The following is a 20,750-nucleotide window of genomic DNA, read 5'->3' as shown; positions in this document are numbered from 1 at the left end:
GAAGTTTTGCATGAAATATAGGCATGGACCCAATCCTTAGCATCCATAGTAATGTCATGCCAAATGAACTTCCTTTTCAAAAGCTGTGCAGTAGATCGGCATGAGGGATGTGAAAGACCCTGAATGAAATCAAACAACTGTCGGCGAAGGTATCCATGGTCGTGGTCTACCAGTACTGATGTTACAGAGAAGGGTGGTGTTGGAGTCGTCGAGGGTGACGTCTTCCCAACAGCAATATTGTGCAGGATGTCTTATATGATTGGTACTCTGGATCTATTCGTTGGGCTTCTGCCAAGGTGTTGTAATCCAATCGCATGTGAATGGCAGCCAATGCGTTTCTTGACAGAGCATCAGCAACGGGATTCGTTTTCCCAGGACGTGTTGAAGGGTATAATATTTTTCAGCCACGGCAGAGAGATGTCGGCCTTGACGGGCGGACCAGGTGTCGGACTGTAAAGTACCGACGTGCACCAGATGCATGTGGTCCATGCGAATGACGAAGAACAAACTTTTTAAGAAGTAGCAAAAGTAATGGATAGCCATATGCACCGCCAGCAATTCACAGTCGAAGGTAGAGTAGCCAGATTCCATCTTGGATAGCTTTCTACTGAAGAATGCCAATGGGTGCGGTGAGCTGTTGGCCAACTGTTCGAGTGCTGACCAAAAGCGACGTAGCTGGCATCAGAGAAGAGAAGGAGAGAGGCATGGGCCATGGGAAAAGTGAGAGCAGCAGAGGTTGATAAGGCATTCTTTGCTTTGCAGAAGGCTGCTTCTTAAAGGGGACCCCACTTCAGGTCTTTTGAATTGCCCTTAAGGGAGGTGCGAGGGGAGTAATAGTGGTGGCAATGGCTGGCAGGCAACTGTGACAATAGTTGATCATGCCCAAGAATTCTTGCAGTACTTTGACAGCCGAGGAAGTGAGAAAGTTCTAAACCGTTGCTACTTTTCAGGGAGGGGTGGACTCCTTCTTCATGAGTGAAGTGGTGCCCTAAGAATGATACTTCGTTGGCGCCGAAGGTACACATATCGTACCTGACTACAAGGCCGTTCTGTTGTAGGTGGTTGGGCTATGTGCATAGGTGATGGAGGTGTTCTTCTTTGGAGGAAGAGAACCAAAGCATGTCATCCATGTAAAATACACAGAAGGGGAGGCCCGTTAAGATGCCATACATGAAGCATTGAAAAGTGGTCCCAGCGTTATGAAGGCCAAAAGAGGAGTTATTGAAGGTATTTGTACCAAAGGGTTTGGTAATGGCAGTCTTGGGGATATCTTCTGGGTTCATGGTCACCTGATAATTCACCTTCATGAGGTTGAGCATGGAGAAAACCTTCCCTTTGTGCAAGTAGGAAGTCACATCGGCGATGTTTGGAAGGGGGTAGTGATCTGGTCCTGTCGGCATGTTCAAGCGCCTGTAATAGCCACACAGACGCGGAGTGCCATCTTTCTTCAGGACAATGTGTAAGGGTGATGACCATGGGCATGAGGCCTTTTCTCAAAGGCCCATATCTTCCATTTCGGCAAACGTTTGTCTAACGGCTGCCTAACAATCTGGTGCCAGACGTCTAAATTTGGCGATCACTGGGGGACCTGTAATCTTGATATGGTGACAAATGCCGTGTTTTGCGGGAACTGTGGGCTTTTGATGAAGTTCTGTGCGGAAAACCTGTAGGTACGACTTGAGTAGGTGGGTGTAGCCATTCATTGGTGCTTTGATGTGGAGGGTTGAAGAGGTGTCGACAAGTGTTAGTTTGTGTTGACTAGTCGTCGGTGAGTGACATCAACCAGGAGATGGAAATGCGAGAGTATATCCACACCAGGGATGGGCAATGTAACGTTAGCCACAAGAAACTTCCAATTATATTTGGCACTTCCAAACAATAATGTGAGAGTTTCATAACTGCGGGTGGGTATCACAGATCCAATGGCAGCTACCAGGCGGACATCGGCAGACTTAGACAAACTACGTTGAGTCCTGGAGAGTGGCCTTGTCAGAAGAGAATGTCAAGCATCCGTGACTACCAAAAATCACACGCCCATAACTACAGCATGTAAAAAGAAAAGATTAGTGACCGAAGAGGCCACCACCACAAGCAATAGCCTACTTACACGTTTTTTGGTCACTGACGACCGTTCGCATATTTCTTTGCAGCAGCCCCGAACTTTGAGCGGTAGTAGCATAACTGTGGGTGATGGGCATCAGCAAGTGGCTGGATAGGTCGTTTGTTAGGGCGTGACCAAGGGTTGGTATATTTGGCTGGTGGGCGGCTTTGTCACCGCTCCAGCGCGTCACTTGGTGGCCATCTGTATCCTACCGCAATCACGTTAGCTTTGGTTAATATTGAATAGATGTCCTCTATCAGGAATAATGGTGTTGGTGGAGGTCTTTAAGGTGGTAAAGTGACTTCTTAAGAGCATCGACTTTGGTCCTTCATGGGCAAAGTATCGACATTGGGGATGGCAGTGCATACAGTTTTGGGTAGGCTCCATACCCAACGAGCACACAGTAGATTCCCCTCAGGAGAAGAGCCGTGTGTGGGAAAATTGTCATTTCATAACCAAACAAAGGATGATTGATCTGGGCAGGGTGAGAAATATGGCTGAAGTGTGTGGATTTCTACTAGATACTTGTTTAAGGAGAATCCAATTAATGGTGGCGATTTTTCATCAGTTACCTGTCGTCCACTGGGAAGGGATGCTGCAGAAGAATGTGATGGAAGTCGTGGATGCCCAAGCCGAACAGGTTTATTTGACAAACCTCATTCAGAATAGAAATATTTAATTCTATTCTGTTGTTTTTCTTGATTTCAGTAGATTTGAAAGGCACCTATTGCCTGATACTAATCCTTCAGTCTTCTTGAAGGTTTTTCACTTCATCCTCAACTGGACTATTTTCCAGTTCAAGACCTTATGCTTTGAATGGAGTAATCAGCCCAACGGTGTTCATAAGTATGTTCACCCTGTTGTAGGTTTGGGCCCATTCAGATATAATGTGTTTTGTGAGGTATCTTAATGAGTGACTGAACCAGGCTGAATTAGTCACAGTTGCTTCAGGATTGAGAGTCTCTTTACCTGTTGTCACTGTCTCAGAATTGGGGACATTGGCATTTCATAACTAAACAGAGGATTTAATTATCTGGCCTTGCTAAGAGATACAGCTGAAGCAGGCGCCTTTCAATTAGTTGCTTGCATTGGTGAGCTCAGAAAGGAAGTTCAATCATTTCCAAGTTCTTAGGGATAATCCAATCAATAGTGGCAAGTTCTCACTGGATACCTATCATCCCTTGAGAAACTTGTTCCCCACAGGCATCTTCACCTGTAGTGGCTACAGTGAGCAGTATTCACTGGTTAGCTACTGTTGATCCTCCCTCTCGTTTCATGCACAGTGACTGATAGGTTAGGAATGATCTGCATTGGCTGCTGGACAACAGAAACCTTGCCATGTGAACTGCAATGGAACTCTCCCCTCCATAGATGCTTTCGTTCTCAGGCATATTAAAGTAGAGTTCAAGAGAGCACCTACAAAACCTAGTAGATTTTGGATAAAGACAAAAGAAGAATGCTGCCTTTCCATCATTTTTCAAATTGCAAGCTGCGTTGCTCACATTACAGGCATTTAAAAACACCTCTGAAGTGGCTTATATCATCAATCAAGGGTGTGTTATATAATTTCTCCTCTGCCATTTGACGAAATTGACTCACACCTGTACAGCTCTAAGAGCTGTGAATCTTTCACAAAAATACATTCCAGGAAAGAGGAATCTCTCTACGAATAAGCTTAGCAGCTGGGATCAGGTGACAGTGATGGGTGGTTCTTTAATACATGCTTTCCAAAGATTTTTTCATCATGAGGAGCTCACTTGTGATAGATGTGTTCTCCACTTGTCTGAACAGAATTACCCCCTTGTTCTGTTTGTGCAAAATATCCTAACCTTGATTACTCAGACATTGTAAACTTCTTGAATGAAGGAAACCCAATAGATCTTTATAATTGTGTATATGAAATCCTGGATCTTTGTAATTGTGTATATGAAATCCTGGATCCTTGTAATTGTGTATATGAAATCCTGGATCTTTGTAATTGTGTATATGAAATCCTGGATTGCTATACAAACTAATTATAATAAATAGATTTGCAGTGGTATTATTATGATATTGATCGGAAGTTGTTTGCTTTTTTATATGTTTTTGTGGACATAATATTTTTGCCAAAGCAAATCTGTCTTGTGCAAGATTATTGCATACAATTTTATTGTAACTGATGTATCTATACCTTTGTAAGTTTTGTAATATTACGTCAATAAAGTAATAAATAATGATAATAAGCTACATTTGGAATGTTCAAACATAAATTGGAAAACCTCAAGGCTTTCACCTTCCCTTCAGTTAGTCCGATTCAGTTAGAGTTCAACTGCATGTTGATCACCTTGAGTCTTTTAATGACCTTATTAGCTCCCAGGAGCTGGTATCCTGGCTTACATTCTTGTCAAGGTCCCATGGTAGATATAACCCTGATGCACCCTTTTGCATCAGATGCCTCTCCTAAGGTACCATTAGTCCATCAAATCAATTATGTTTCACAGATGGAGACGGTCTAGCATTTCCTATTTTTGAGAGCCTGTTACCACCCGACTGTCAGAGATGCCTGGTGTTCTAAGGTGGTCTATATCTTCCATTGGAGTATGTAATCAGCAAAAGAAGTTCCTCTTAGTTTCAGTTATAAAAGGGTACCAGTCCACTAATAGCCAGCTGTTATGACTGAGGAGTTGAAACCTGGACTCCTCGTGGGAGTTGTCCAGGCTCGTGATGAGTCCTAAGCAGTCTTGCCCATTCTAGGATGTCACCTCTGTTGTCAGACTCTCACCAAAACTCGGTTTGAGTCCTAGAGAAGGCCACGAAACAAGGGCCGGACTTTGAAGCCTGTCTTTCTGCTAGTTGACAGTGGTTAAGCGAGTAAGCTAGTTTCGTGGACTTTTTCATCCTGTTTCTTCTTCAGAATCATGGGGTCAGTTTCCTTCAAATTTTTCGAGTTTATTTTAAAGACGCAGAATTCTTTGGCTCCTTACCCGATGTTTGAGTCATTCTTGATCCTCTCTTTGAGATGTTATGGTTGATGATCATGAAAGGATTCTTTTATGTCCCCTGAGGTCGATACTGTTTTATATGAAGAGGACTAGCAACTAGGGCCTGAATGTTTACAACTCTTCGTTGGTACAGATAAGAGATAGGAACAAGAATTGTCCAGGAACAGTCTCTGTCTGGCTTTATGAGACTATACATTGGATGTATTACTCATCTGACAATATGCATGTGGCCGTGCATTGGTTGTGAGCTCCTGAGGTCAGGGTCTGGAAGCATCAAACTATCTTCACATCTTATGTTTGGGACTTTGCCAACGAATCCCTGAACGTTTTCTCCTTGACCACTTTGGTGGTTACTCCCTAAATTTTGTAATCCTCCCAACTCCCTCGAGGGACAGACCAGTGTCTCTTCTAAGATAATTACATCAGTGACGGCCATTTATAAATCTCATACGTTTTTAGTACATCAGATTTTGAAGTGCTACTAACTAGAACAGGTCCTACAATTACAAATGAAAACACAAATATGAGGAAAGCAGTAACAGTTATAGATCATACACTTGTTGCCAAACAAATGTATGTACGTTTGAATAGCACAGAAGAAGTTTGTGTTTGTATATATTGAACTAAGAGTAAAATGACTGTATTGGTAGGGATAAATGATGTGTGCTACATTGTTGTGGATTAACTAACACAGGTGCAAAAATATCCTTGGTGAACGGTAGCGGGGTATGTGAGGATATTCCTTGATAATTTAATTCATGGAATTGGACAAGGACATATAATAGCTGGGGAGGACGCGAAGTCAACAGTGAATGTAAGGAATATGAAAGAAGTTGCACATAATTTTGCTGTTCTGGCTAATGAACAAATGCAAATATTTTTTATTAGATTGATTAATTTTAATATGAATGGTATATCTGAGGATCAGAGACGACTAAGTGGTTGGAAGAATGCAGAATAAGTGTGTGCAGCTAATTTTGTAAGTGTGGTATATATAGGGAAGGGTGATAATGAATTGTTATTGTTGGTGGATCTGGAGGAAATATAGCATCCCCGTCCAATGACATGTGAAAGGAAAGATTGTATTAAGAAAAGTGTTCCTATTTCTAAATGGAAGAGTATGTTAGGATATTTTTTAAAGGTTTGTAGGTAGTAAATGCTTTGAAACCTTTATTCTTCCATTTTTTTCATATTTTTCTCTTGTTTGATCTTCAGCTTCGGACTTACTAGACAAAACTTAAAAAAAAAATGGTAATGATCGGGATAATAATCTCTGGCACCATTGTTCCATTAGCTCATTGTTCAGGCTATATAATGTTTTTTCCTAATAGTAATGTTTTTATTTTTAACAGGTTGACAAAAGTGTCTCATCATACTTTATATATGAGGCGTACAGAACCATTCCTCCTAAAGTGCCCTTTTTCGTTTTTCTTTTTGAGACAAGCTCCTAAATTTTTTTCAAACATAACTACGCTTCTAAGACATATCAGTTTCAAACAAGTTGCGAATTAAAGCTCTATCCTTCAGAATTTTTTGACCCCCCCAAAAAGTGTATGGTGCACTTGCGTATAAGCACGAAAAATATAACACCCCTGTCATTTTGGAAACAGAAAATTTGCTGTTAAGAGTGAAATAAACATACATAAGGGGTTTTGAAGTCAATGCCCCTTCATTGTAATATAATAACAAGAACAACATTATCATGAAAATTACTACTACTACTACTACTACTACTACTACTACTACTACTACTACTACTACTACTACTACTACTACTACTACTACTACTAATAATAATAATAATAATAATAATAATAATAATAATAATAATAATGTTCTGTTGTTATTTTGGCGAACAGCAATAATACGTAAGCACCTGAAAGAAAAGGAACATCGGAACAAGAATACAGTAAGTTACCATGACATTAAGCTTTTCTCTAAAAGTAAATAGAATATACAAATATACATTTTCAGGAAGTACAAATAGAAAAGAAAATGAAAACAGCAGAATAATAAAACTTACTCGATGAAGTGTGTAATAAAGGATTAAAATAGTATGGAACTCTAAAGCAATGCTCTTTCTACTCGCATCCAACCTTCAACCTACTCCCGAGATATAAACAATGAATAAATTGGTAGGGATTCTCCCTGAAATAGGGGGGTAGAAGTGTATCACCGGCTGATGTTTGACAAAGGTGATTAATTGAACGCATTGATACAACACGCATAAACACATAACGATAGCAAACAGAGAAAATAAAATACTAACACCTTAATTCGTGTATGACCACAAAGATTCACTACGGAAAAATAAACAAAGTAAGCTATTGAAGGGAGAATGGCGCCCTTCACTTTTATGAAGAAAAGTAACATTGCTATAAAGAGAAAGAAGTAAAATGCATAACCATCACTTCATTGTCATCATCATCATCCATTACTAGTCCACTGCAGAACAAAGTCCACACCCACAAACTTTCTTAGTTCGTCAATCCATCGTCTTCTCTTCCTTCCACTGTTTTTTTTGCAATCTCTAGGGACCCATTCTGTTATTCTTATTGTCCATATATTGTCTGTCATTGTCATTATATGTCCTTTATATGTCCATTTCTTTTGTATCTTAAGCCCTTGTATTTTCAACACGATATAAATACTACAATAAAGTAGGTGTGGCATGGATATTAGCTCAGAAACCGCACTAGTTCCATCACAAAAGGCATATAAAAACGTCACCATAAAAAACGCATTTTGGTCAGGATTTTTATGTTAATATCGCTTCACAACTTATATTGTGCATCAATAAACATATACACGTGTTAATGGAGACATTAGACACCGTTAAATATTTTTTACGAAATTTCCAAAATTTTGCTGGTCGGGTTCACCCCAGTCGACTTCCCCCCGATGGCCATATTTTACAAAAGTCCAAAAATCCCGCCAAATTTGAAGGCAATCACTTATATTTCACTCGTATATTATGCAAATAGGCCTTATTTCACTAAATAATTGTTTTCAGAATGATCATGCTATATTCATGGTCGTCACACACTATATTAGAATGCAGAACATTACGAAAAAACATTGCAAAAATCTATTTTCTTACCTGAAAACCATAGTTGCGATGAGACGATTCCAGAAAATGGTGGCATGTAAACATTGATTAGCGCATTCTACCCTAGGACTGATGTCTCGAAATAACTTTTAGTGGTAGTTCTATTGACAATGTCCGGGTTCTACCCACTGCGTATCACCCAATTCTTATGATGAAGTAGATCTTGAGTTGACTTCACAAACTTCTATGCAGTGAGGGACAGACGACGTTGCTTAGTTTCAGATATAAAAAGTTGATATATAGGATCACCGCTTCTGTCGTTGATACAGATGAACTTATGAACTTCTTCATCTTCTTCAAGATATTCTGTCGTTATGTGCATTTCAGAGTCACAGAGGGTGTAGCCCAAAAAATGTCTCCAAACACAAGCAATGTATTATTCTACTCTCCTTATCTCGCTCAGCACCTGTTGTTTATATACAAGGGACCAATAGTCCCGAATGTTCCTGACAGACGGGAAGCACAACATGATGCCATGCGACGGACTCGCTCTAGAATTATCTTGTATTTTATAGCTCACGGCGGGCGCCGAAGTAGAATCTAGAACTCTCGTAGATGAACACAATAATATTTTTGAGTTATAATTGCATTAACATATGTAAAAAAAATTAATTGTTTTATCTTTACATCAACATACATGAAAACATTGTTTTATTTTTACATCATATATGAAAACTTACACCAACTCATATTCATATTACATATGTGATAGCACAAATAATAATAATAATAATAATAATAATAATAATAATAATAATAAACTAGCTAATTATGAAAATTATAATAATGAAATAATGCATGGAGGTGATAAGGAGGATCAGAATATTGTGAAAAATAATACTACAGTACAGTACAGAAAACATTACACATACCATAACATATCTGGGCAACCGCTAAATAATCTTTATGTTTGTGACAAGGAAACAGGCTGGGGGTTACTCGTACTTCATCATTACAGTACACTACAGAAAAGATTACACTTACCATAACATATCTGGGCTTCCGCTAAATAATTTTTACATTGGTGACAGGGATACAGGCTGGGGGTTACTCGTACTTCATCAAGTTGTCATTGACATCAGATTCTTCATCATCACTGCTGTCATCTGCCAGCTACCTTACAGCAGCCTCCTGTAGTGCCAGGATATCCGGGTAGTCTCGGACGTTACCAGCAGTAATAAACGGGAAAAGTTCTTTGAGGGGTTTGACCTTGGCAGACTCAAGTTTGATTGTCCCTCTCTACTTTGGGCCTAAAGTCACGCTGCTCAAATTGAATGTTTGCGGCAAGTACTTTTTATTCTGACGTTTCAATAGGCTGACTTTTTTTAACTCCTCTACATCACTGTAGGTCTCCTTCACAAAGATGCCCTCGCGATAACGAAACGAGTATTTTATTATCCTGGAATCACTGAACTTTAATCTTTGTGGTGTGCACATAGTGATTGATTTTACAAGCACATCAGTGTCGACGAAATCCATGGTTTTCATGTCGATAGCATCAAAGCCAGTCTGGATTGCATCTTGAATAAGGTTTATGTAATCGTCCTTCATCTCTATTATGGCATGCTTCTTGAGTTTTGACTCCACGTTACTGAAGTGCCGGCCGCAGGGAATGTAGAAGTGACCCGGAACAAGGTATGCATGATTAATCTCAAAAAAATTCTTTTCATGTATTAGCTGCAATATCATTAGGGTCAAATTAATGTTTTTATTCTGCCTAATGCAGTTGTCTGAGACTAAGAATAAACAGATCTCTTCCTCAGCATTATGATTAAGCTCCAAGTATTATAAAATACAGTTGAACACCTCTACATTGCTTCTCTTGCCTAAAACCTCATGCCAGACTAGCATAGTTCACTTATTATTTTTCATGTTTGTCACACAGAAATTATGAGTCCACCTTTTCCTCATGTAGGCTACTACTCTGTTTCGTATGACAGCTTGGTGATCAGTAATGTTTGGTGGAGCTCAAAGCAGACTGCAAAAGTGTTGTCTTTTATCATACTTGCCCCTCTGCTCACCCAAAAAAAAAGTTTTCTCACAATCTCCTGGCCTTGTTTTGCAAGAATACGATGTTCTTCTAAAGCCGGTAATATTTCATGTGAATCTGTTTGTAAGGCATCCTTAGCTCGTTTGCATGCTAACTGCCTGGTGAACGGATAATAGATGGTACAAGTATCGATTTTTACTGGTGTGAACCTGATATTGAATCGTGTGTTTACTACATACCTATAATAACTTTCATTCACTTTTTAGTCATTAGGGTACTTTTCATTCATCCAGCTTTGGTATAACTCATACAATTTAGTCATGTTGAGCTTGCTTACCAAGTACTTTTGATTTGGGGATTTAGCACGAATATAGTGGCATGACACTTTAGGAATAGCACCCATGTGTTCCTCTATTAATTCCAGAAACTGCCGTTCATTTTTAGTACCTGGCGTATGTTTCCCTTTCTTTCTTATCTGCCACAGGGGTACCAGTGGCAGTCACTTTATTTAATGCTGCGCGTTTACACCTGTCAATTATGGCAAATATTAGTAAAAAGCCAGCTTTACACACTGTGTACATTATTCCATTACATAACCATGTACTCGTGTCTGTGATCACACAGAAGGTTCATTACCAAGAGGCGTACGCTGCCGTTTCACAGGTTTAGAATGTATTAATGTCCTGATGTATGCTTTCTTTATATCATAATCAGCTTTACCCCAGAAATTTTCACACATCCTCTATAACTGGCATTGTTATTTTATCGAAACATCTATCTATGCATGTATTTTCAATTTTTTCGGCTGTCATTTATTTATTTTTTTTTTTTTGGGTATGCCTGGCCAGCATCACGCTGCAGTTTTACTGCAGGTTTTTCTTCCATAAAATTATGATATTTCAAAGATCTTTGGTAAATTCATATATTAGTACAATAACCTTTACAAAAAAAAAAAAATGAGGTGTTCCTGGTGTGATTATTGGTAACTGGAACAAAACTGATATTTGGTGAAAGCTCGTATTTTTCGAGTTTTATAGAGATTCAAATCACAAGATATTACAACAATATTATTCCTGTACTTACTTAGGGGGCAAAGTTGCCTGTGCTCCCACTGCTTTCCCTGTGATCTTACATCACCCTATGGTAGACTTAAGACCACCTTCCCTTCTGAAACATGTTTTTTTTTCAGACTTATTTCCTAGTTTCATCCATTTTTTAATTCAAAAAGTAATGTAGTGGGAAACTTAACACACCTAAAGTGTAAAAAATACATATAAACACACCAGTAACACCTTGTGTCCTCCAAAAAGGAAATGGCCTTATATTTGGCAAGATCCCGTTTTTACTATCTGAGATACAAAGAAGAACAGTTTCAAAGTGTTGGAGTTCCTTAAAGGCAGCTTTCTACTTGGGATAATTCTGCGAGTGATATACCAGAGAATTTTACCTGTAGAGGTATCACGGAGTTCTTACTTCCGGAGCGAATATCCCGAGAGATATCATGTATACACCAGGGACGTGTTTAAAACAAGCCACTGCTATCCTTCCCCGGATAGAGTTAACCTTGTCTCGAAGGATATAGGATAGGATTGGAGACGTGGGCAAGAGAGCTGTTATAACTCCCGAACCCAGTGTGCTACAACTAAAACGTGACCTGTAAAACTATTCTAAGAGCAGCCATCGTATGATACATGGCCTCACACACAGAATGGGAAGGGGATGAAAAATAACGGGTGGGTCCATCAGGACGATATGACTATCTCACCCAAAAATAGATTTTTCCTATGACAAAATCCATTCTTTTGGGCTCGATCCATGTCGATCTGATGGAAGTGTAACAGAGAATTATATTCTCAATTGTTGCCAGATGGAGTTTTCAATCCATTTGAGTGTCTAGAATTCTCACTAATTATATAAGGACAATGTCCCAAGATAAGTACTGTGACAAGAAAAGGTGTGTCTACACTTCCACATAGCAGTTGGGACGATAGTCGCAAGCTATGAACACAAGTGAGTTGATTTTAAATCACATAAGAGAATTTAATTGCACAGTCCCATTTGCTGTGAATAAAATCTTTGTCCCCAGGAGACAAGAACTGTGTTTGAAACTCAACTGATTGAGCAGCAAACATGCAGGGATGTTACACAGGGTTCAACACTCTACTATTAAATAGAGCCCCAGACTATTAGACCGAAGTACTTAAAAGAAGGGTTAAGAATGGAGGTACACTGCTTTTATTGTTAACAGTAGGTCCATGTAAAGGAAATGCAAAAATAGCTAAAGTCTTCCATTCTTTCCAAAAATTCATAAATGTACATTAGATATGTGTAGAAAACAGAAATTTTCCACCCCAGAGATATGTACCAGAGTACCATAACAATAATATTCATAAAAAAATAGGAGAATATCACCTTAGACTCTTTACTATATATATAGATTAGCACACATTGCAAATAAGAATATTATTCCACTTGCACAGTGCAGACTGAAAAATCCTAATTATACAGTCCATGAGAGTCTATGCTTAACACTTAAGGAGCTGGTCTAATCACACTACCAGCAGCCACTACAAAGTGTATAATCTCTTCTAATTGACGCAAGTAATGTTTAAAAACACACTCTTGAAGATTTCCATCCTGTGGAAGCTTGTAAGCCTTCAAAGGACATGTATTGGAAAAAAAATTAAGGAAGGGGTAACTTTCCTAGGGTCAAGACCCAATGGAGGGGTAGCCCTTCTGTTGAAATAGGTGAATTTGGACCTTAGCTGTTTCCAAGAAAGATGAGATCCTGATGTTTCCCCTTTTAAAAAGTTGTCCACCTCTAAAGGCCCAAGTCTTTTAACAGGTAGGTCTTAAGGTATTCCACAGGGTACAGAGAAGGATCATCCTTTAGTGGACCGATCTTCCATGGCCCCCAATGTTTTGTGGGAAGCTAATTTTTCGTCAGGAAATCAGGATCTGAATAAAGATTTCCTCCACCAATTACAAGAATTCGATGTGGCCATCATCTCTTGAAAGTGTCACAATCTCTCTAACTCTAGCACCAGAATCATAGCAAGCAAAAAGATTGACTTTTGAGTAAGATCTCTCAAAGAGGTAGTGGCGTTATCTATTGATGAGTAATGTAGTAGGACACTTAACACACCTTAAGTGTAAAAAATACATATAAACACACCAGTAACACCTTGTGTCCTCCAAAAAGGAAATTACCTTATATTTGGCAAGAGGAGGAGTATTTGGTTTCAATGTTGCACAAGGCTTCGGGATCTTATTGAACAGTATGCTATTGAGTTCAATATCAAAAGCATAAGTGATATGTCTAGATAGTGCCAACTTGCATGAGGCAATAATTGTAGAGGCCAAACCTTGCTTGTGTAATGAAATAAAGACGGAAATACAGAAGTCCATAATAATGGAAGAGGGTTGATGTCTTTTAACGAAATCACCCATTTTGTAGAATCGGACTTGTACTCTTCTATAAAGTCAATCCTCTCCTTCGCAAGTCCGAAATTTTCTTTGAGCCGCTAGGGCGAGAAAATCATAAGCTGAAGGTTTTTCGTTATCCAAGCAGAAGCGAAGACAGTCTTCTGCGTAACATCCTGGGACAACAATGGAGATGGTAGAGGGATCTTGAGAGGTTTGAGTTCCAGAGCGAGAGGGTATCAATTACTCTTGGGCCGCTTTGGAGCCACTAGATCTGCTGCCCCTTTGAAAGTCCAATGTTTGTCCAGGACTTACATTAGGAAGTTGAAAGGTGGAAAGATAAAAATGTGAGGCCACTGGTTCCAGTGCAGTAACATTGTATCCATTCCCTCCTCTTCCAGATTTAAATTTGGTGATACATACCAGGGAAGTTTCTCATTGAAGGTCATCACAAAGAGATCTATTTGCAGTTCTGGGACTTGCTTTAGGATGAATCAAAATGATATTGTGTCTAGAGACCATTCTATTACCAGAGGCTTGGATTTTTGACAGGGCGTCCGCCGTCACATTGTGAACCCATATTAAATTAACTGCCTATAAATGCGAATTTCTCCCCTTTTACCAAGATGAGAATGGCTAAAATCACATGGATGATCTGAGGGGGACCTTCGTGGACTTCCGTTGAGAACTAATTTGATGTGTGATTTATTCTTTGGGATCAGTCTCTTCAGAGTTAGAAACACTGCCATAGTTTCCAGAATGTTGATATGGAACTTCTGAAGTGGGGCTGGCCACTGACCCTGTATCTTCTTGGAAAGGAGAATTCCCCCCCCCCCCCAACCCAGTTCCAAGGTGTCCGTGTGAATTTTCACGGAAGAATGAGGATACTGTAGAGGGATGTAAGTAGACAAGGTCATGGCAGTGGAACATAGCTTGAGCTGTTAGAGCAACAAAGCCTGGGTTTTGTGGCGAATATATCTCCGAGCATTTGATGCCTTTCTTCTTCAGACTCTGTTGGCATCTTTGAGTCTTGCTTTTAGGATTGGGTCTACCACAGCAGTGAATTGCAGTTATCCTAAGACTCTGTCCTGTTAATGTCTGGTAATTACCTTCAAGCAAAATAAGCACTAGACAGATTTGCAAATTCCTTTCCCTTACCTGCGGTAGAGAAAGATGTGTGACTTTAGATCCTAGAGATGCCCTGGCCACTGGAAATCTTGAGCTGGAGATAGCCTGAACCTTTCGAGGTTGATTGAAAGCCCACAGAATGTAGGAATTTGTTGACTTCTTGAGCTGCTAGAAAACATTCCGACTTCGTTGCAGCCCAGACTAGCCAGTCGTCTAGGTAAACCATCACCTGAAGGCCTTTGTTTTCTAGTTGTTGGACAATGGCCTCCACTAGCTTTGTGAAAATCCTGGAGCTATATTGAGCCCGAAGGGTATAGCTCTGAATACATAGGCTTTTCTTGCCAGTGTGAAACCGAGGTAAGGGGAGAAGCGCAAACTAACAAAAGATGCCTATAGGCATCGGTAAGATCTATGGAGACAGTGTAGACCCCCTGGGGTAGTAGGGTCTTTATATGCAAGATAGTCAGTATCTGGAACTTATCGTCAGAAGGAATTTGTATAGTAGAAACAAGTCCAGAATAGTTTGAAGAGTATTCGAATCTTTCTTGGGCACGCAGAATAGCTGCCCTTGAAAGTTCGTGGATTTTGCGCAGAGGATGACTCTCTTCCGGGTTAAAAGAACCTCTTGAACTGGGGTGGTTTCGGTTTCCATTTCCAGTCTAGTCCCTTTGAGACTATACTGTGAGCCTAAGGATCAAACTCCCATTGATCCCTGAAAAGATAAAGACTTCCCACTACCGGTAGCTCATTGTTGTTGTGAAGGACCTGCTTCTTTAAACGCCTTGCCTCTACTTCCTCGGCCTCTAGATTGACTGCCCCGTCCATAACTTCCTCTGCCGCTGGCACTTTTCTTTTGTAGTGGCTAAGGCTGGAGACTGTGATGCATACTGCTGGGGAACTGTGTACACAGTCTGGGGGATCGTGACAACTGAGCTGTTGCATCAGGAAAGGATTTCCTGCCTTTAAAGGGTCTCCTATGCTTCTTGCCTTTAGGTTGGGGTCCTTCTCCGTGGGTGAATTTCCTTTCAGAGGACATAACACACTTTTTTGCAAGGCTCTTTTTCTCCTTAGCTGCTTTGTCGATTATTTCCTTGACCAATTTCTGAGGAAAGAGATCTCCCGCCCCCCAGAATAGTCAATGAACTTTCTATGCTCATGCCTGATGGTTGCTGCAGCTAGGACATGTTCTCTGCATGGTCTTCTGGCTAAAAAGAAAGCATGTAGATCACTGGGGAAAGTAGCCAGATGAATCTTTGAGATAGTTCCCAATCAACATTTCCAGATAGGACTGGAGGGACAAAGAAACAGATAGCCTTTCTTTGGCTTCCAATTCTTTCGTCAATAGGAATTCTGGAATTCTAGGCAACGTTCCATTGAATTGTTTGCCTCCAATGTCCCTATCCAGTTTTCCGACCCTAAAGGTGTGTTGGACATTCTCTCAATTATCCGAGTCATAAGGAATGGCCAGGGAGGTAGGTCTGCATTCCTCTACCACTGGCAATGGTGTACCTTCTATTACTGCCTTCTTCACAGCCTCTAAATATTTTTAGGCGAAGGGAAAGACAGTATCTTTGGGAGCAACAAAGGTGGCCTGCTTTCTTGTGAAGGCCGAAGGTTGAGTATTAGTGAATTTGGCCTTCTTAAGTTACTTAACCAATAAGGATTAAGCCTTGTTATGGTCCAGGATGATAGTCTCCTTAGGGAACGTATCATCTCTGATGGACGCTTCCGAGAATAGTCTTACATAGCAGTAAGGATAATTATCAGTAGAGGGGTAGAATTTGAAGTCGGAGACAGGATTAGAACCCATACCTTCTCTAATGTGGAGGTACCCCTCATTCAGAGCCATATGCTCTGCATAATGCCAAGGATTCTTAACTAAGCAATCTGATAGGCTCAATGCTGGTGGACCCTTGGACTTAGGTGCCTATTGAAAAGCCTCAATCTTTGCCTCTAAGAACGCTTGAGCTCAATCATGTTCGGCATGTATGTTTTCCATGAATATCTTCATGGATGCCATAAACTCAATTGATTAGGGATCAAAGTTTTTATTCAGCGTAGGAACGGGAGTAGAAGTGGAGGCGGGGCCAGCAAATGCAGGGATGGGGAATTTGGCCAAAAAAGTTCTGGGCACTGTACTTACCTGATGAACATCTAGGGACTCATCAGAGACATCCGTAGTCAGTAGGATCCTCTCCCTCTCTGACATCACAGAAGAGGTCGTCGGCATGTTGTCGGCCTCTAGGCTCATCACGTGAAGAGGATCCACAACCTCATCATCCGGCAGGAGTAGTACCGTTGGTATCTGTTGACTAAAACAGCAGTCACCTCGGCATTGGAAAAGAGGAGGTCCTTGAGTTCCATAGAAGGAAGGTAAGGGGCACCTTGGTGAGAATTCTTCTGAAAGGCTCTCAACCAATGACAAATGGTCTTCTGACACCACGGTTTCTTGTCCCAGGAGACGTTGGTAGCGTGGAAACCAGTTAATGTCTTTGCAAGTGCTGCAGTTGGAAGGTTCCCAGATTGCAAAGGACCCTTTGAAAACATGACAGTCTGCATTCTGCCGGCAGGTCTTGTGGCCACAAGGCAACTTGACTCGTCTGGTACAGGTTACCATCGAACACTCCATGTCTTCAGCAACCAGTAAAGATAGAAAATTTTCAATGAGTACAAATAATATATAGAAAAAATTCTATCTTATGGTAACAATTAAATGAATATTAAAATAGAGAATTTGAAAATAATCTCTAGATTAGAAATATATTACACACTAGCTGTGGCTACTGCTACACTATGGAGTCTCATGCCAAACATCTCAGAAATCTTTAAAGACTCTTAAAACAGTGTGACAGAATAGGGAGAAAAAGGGTCACATCGGTGGAACACCATTTCCCCCAAACTCTGTCTATTAGACAATCTATATCATCCTGCCTAAGCCGGCAACGGCTGTCCCCTGGCCGGAAGCAGCTGTTTCTAAGATGACAGCTATTCCTAGCAACCATGGTTTCATGAACCGTTCTTTCTCTACCCCTATGAATGTCGACACAATTCGGCAGAGGCATTGTTCAATCGGCAAGAAAACGGGGACAATCCTATATAGAAACAATCCACAAGCAAGGGGAAAGGCACAGGAAAAGGAAGGCAGTAGATAGATAAATCTGCCAAGGATTTAGTTGTTATCATTAAATCAAGGTGAAGGGGAGTAGCCCTTTAAGATATTGAGAGCTGTACAAAATAGGATGCCAAGAAATGAAAATTCAAGGGATATCCTGACAACCAGGCGGGATCCAATCGACCGACTTCAGAGGATAATGTTATTAAGATATGGAAGAGGAAAAAAATGTGTAGATGACCAGCCTAAGGCAACAGCTACGGCGGCAGAGGGAATCTCCACAAAGCCCACTCGACATCCAATGCTAGAAAAACTCAAGCTGACAAGACTGGAAGCAAGGACAGAAGGCAACACTTCTGCCAACATAAACCACCCAGGCAAAGGAGTTAGGACTCCATAGGAAGAGGTATATAGCCCAGGATGAGAAGCTGCAGTCATAGACCAGGCAATGACTAAGGCGGCAGAGGAGAATCTCAAGAGGTACCAGCTCTCTGCCTGGAAAGGGTTAGGCCATAAGGAATACTGTGTAGGCAAGTTTAGCCTACATAGCAGATGAGGGAAAACTCAAATACTAAGGTAAGTAGACTAGACAAAGGGAACTGTAGTTCCTAGGACAATAAAGGGTATGGCCTAACCAGGAAGGGGAAGGGGCAGCGAGACCACCCAAGAGTGGTCTCTAAGGTGGCAGAGAGAATTAATCCAGGGAAGGAATAGAAATCTCGTCCACCTAGGGCCAGACTAGGTATGCTACAAGCTATCCCATCTATAGAACAATGATACTACTATTTTGATGTAAGTTAGCATTCATTTAGTCTATTGCTCACCTCCGGTGACTATATTTCATGACCAGCAACATCCGGTATGAACGGTGGCAGATTTTGAACATGCACAAACTTGTAATGAACATTGACCGGAAAAGGTTTTCATTACGTATTCATAATTTATCAATTAAGCTTCCATTTCATTAGTTTCTCGTACATTTTGTTAGTTCTGTAAGCATTTGTCATATTTGATTTCTCCGATCGTTTCTGGTGATGGCTATTGCTCACCAGATCATTACTGGACTATGGATGAAATGTTGAAATACAATACCTATTCCGTATGTCCTGACAGACATTAACATATAGATAATGGAATTGTAAAGGAATATAACTGACATAGAATGGATGTGTAACATACGTTAAACTGAAGGAAGGAAAGAACACCAGAAAGAAACATATAAGGACGGACATAGAATGAAAATGCAGTGTTCTTTCATCCTGTCCCCTCCTCGTATAGTGCCTGTCACATCTCAGCAGGTTGCAATTACAGAGAGGGAACAGAGACCCAAAGAGTCACTCCGTTGATGTACGTTAGTGTTCATTTAATCTGTGGTTCTCCTCCGGCGTTTCTCCTGTATTAGTCCATTCTGTCTGTTACTTCTCCGGTATTTCTACTTTTTGTACGTTATTTATCCGTTAATTGTCCTTTGTCATTTCAATCCTATCTGTTCGTTTTAACTATTCAACTTCCGTTACATTGTAATCCCCAAGATGCAACCGCGACAATTTTGCCCACAGAAATGACCGAATGACTGTTTTTTGCACGTAATCTGTTTGTTCATGCAATCTGGTGAGATGTGACACGTCTTTTAGGGCTTATAACAGTTGCATATAAATGTATTACCATCAGTATGGGAGCTAGATGCCAGGATTACAGTGGTTTTATCTTCATCTTGTCCCATCTCAACCTACCTACTTTGACATATTCATCTGGTATCCGTGTCTCTTGGCATTGCATTTCTGGGTCATTACTCCTTGATATTGATCCTTTGTTCTTCTAAGAGCTCTTCTTTGTATCACATGATCCCTTGTTAGTCCTTAGAGCTTCGTGTGTGGTATTTGTTTCTCTACCTTGGAAACTTGTTTTGTCTGCAGCTGGACCAATTTTTTCGTGTATTTTAATTCGGCAACTCGGCTCCCTCCCTTTTAAGATACTCCAGGTTAAGGTAAAAGTAATGGGTTTATAATACAGTACCAATAAATTTATGTAACTTTTTAAAAATATAAACTATTTCCCTTGCAAATGTACGTTATAAAACTACTCAGTAACTGAAACAGTTAAGTTTTCTACCTGAACCTGAAGGAACCATTCACCATGTACTAACCAATAATGAATAGTAGGTCCGTATTTTATCATCATGTAGGAATGGAGTGAATGGGTATTTGTGCAGATGCTTCGATAGGCTAAAAGATGTAAGTTTGTATTGAATTTTTTTTTTTTTTTTTAAAGTTCAATGATCCCAATTTGTTGTTTTATTTATATATGGCGATAGTGATATCGTCTGGTAAGTTGTCTTCAGAAATATTAAATAAGACTATTCTTCTCATTAGAACTCATTAATCCTTGAAATTAAGAATATGTACTTTTCTTAAAGTGAATTACATAGGTAATTTTAGAATTATTTCATTGAGTTATTCACTAATTACGTTATTTTTCTTATCTAGCGGAGACTGGAGTTACAACTGCTTGTGGTTGAAGCGCCGGAGTGCTAATGTGCTGGAGTTTATGCTCGGTAAGTCTCTCTCTCTCTCTCTCTCTCTCTCTCTCTCTCTCTCTCTCTCTCTCTCTCTCTCTCTCTCTCTCTATATATATATATATATATATATATATATATATATATATATATATATATATATATATATATATACATACATACATGCATACATACATGCATACATACATAAATACATACATACATACATACCTATTTGTATACATCCATATAAAGGATAAGCCTCATAAATGTTATAATTACTGTACTCTATTGCTCTTAAAGAAATCAAAATCAGGACCTGAGAATGATTTGTTTCCATGTTGATTGTTTTTTATTTTCTTTCAATTCTCAGTAGAGTATTTTACTTTGT

General features: G+C 40.0%; 1 protein-coding gene across 1 annotated transcript in view; it reads left to right on the top strand.

The window, feature by feature from the left end:
• LOC137615268 (uncharacterized) overlaps positions 1 to 20,750 on the top strand; it is a 341,120-nt gene that overhangs the window by 250,839 nt on the left and 69,531 nt on the right. The window contains 1 exon segment of the mRNA XM_068344996.1: positions 20,331 to 20,398. Coding sequence (XP_068201097.1) covers positions 20,331 to 20,398 — 68 coding nt within the window.

This window comes from Palaemon carinicauda, chromosome 21 (assembly GCF_036898095.1).
Source record: "Palaemon carinicauda isolate YSFRI2023 chromosome 21, ASM3689809v2, whole genome shotgun sequence".
In the NCBI taxonomy this organism is placed as follows: Eukaryota; Metazoa; Arthropoda; class Malacostraca; order Decapoda; family Palaemonidae; genus Palaemon; species Palaemon carinicauda.
The sequence above is the reverse complement of the archived record's forward strand: the minus strand, read 5'-3'. Positions and strand labels throughout refer to the sequence as shown.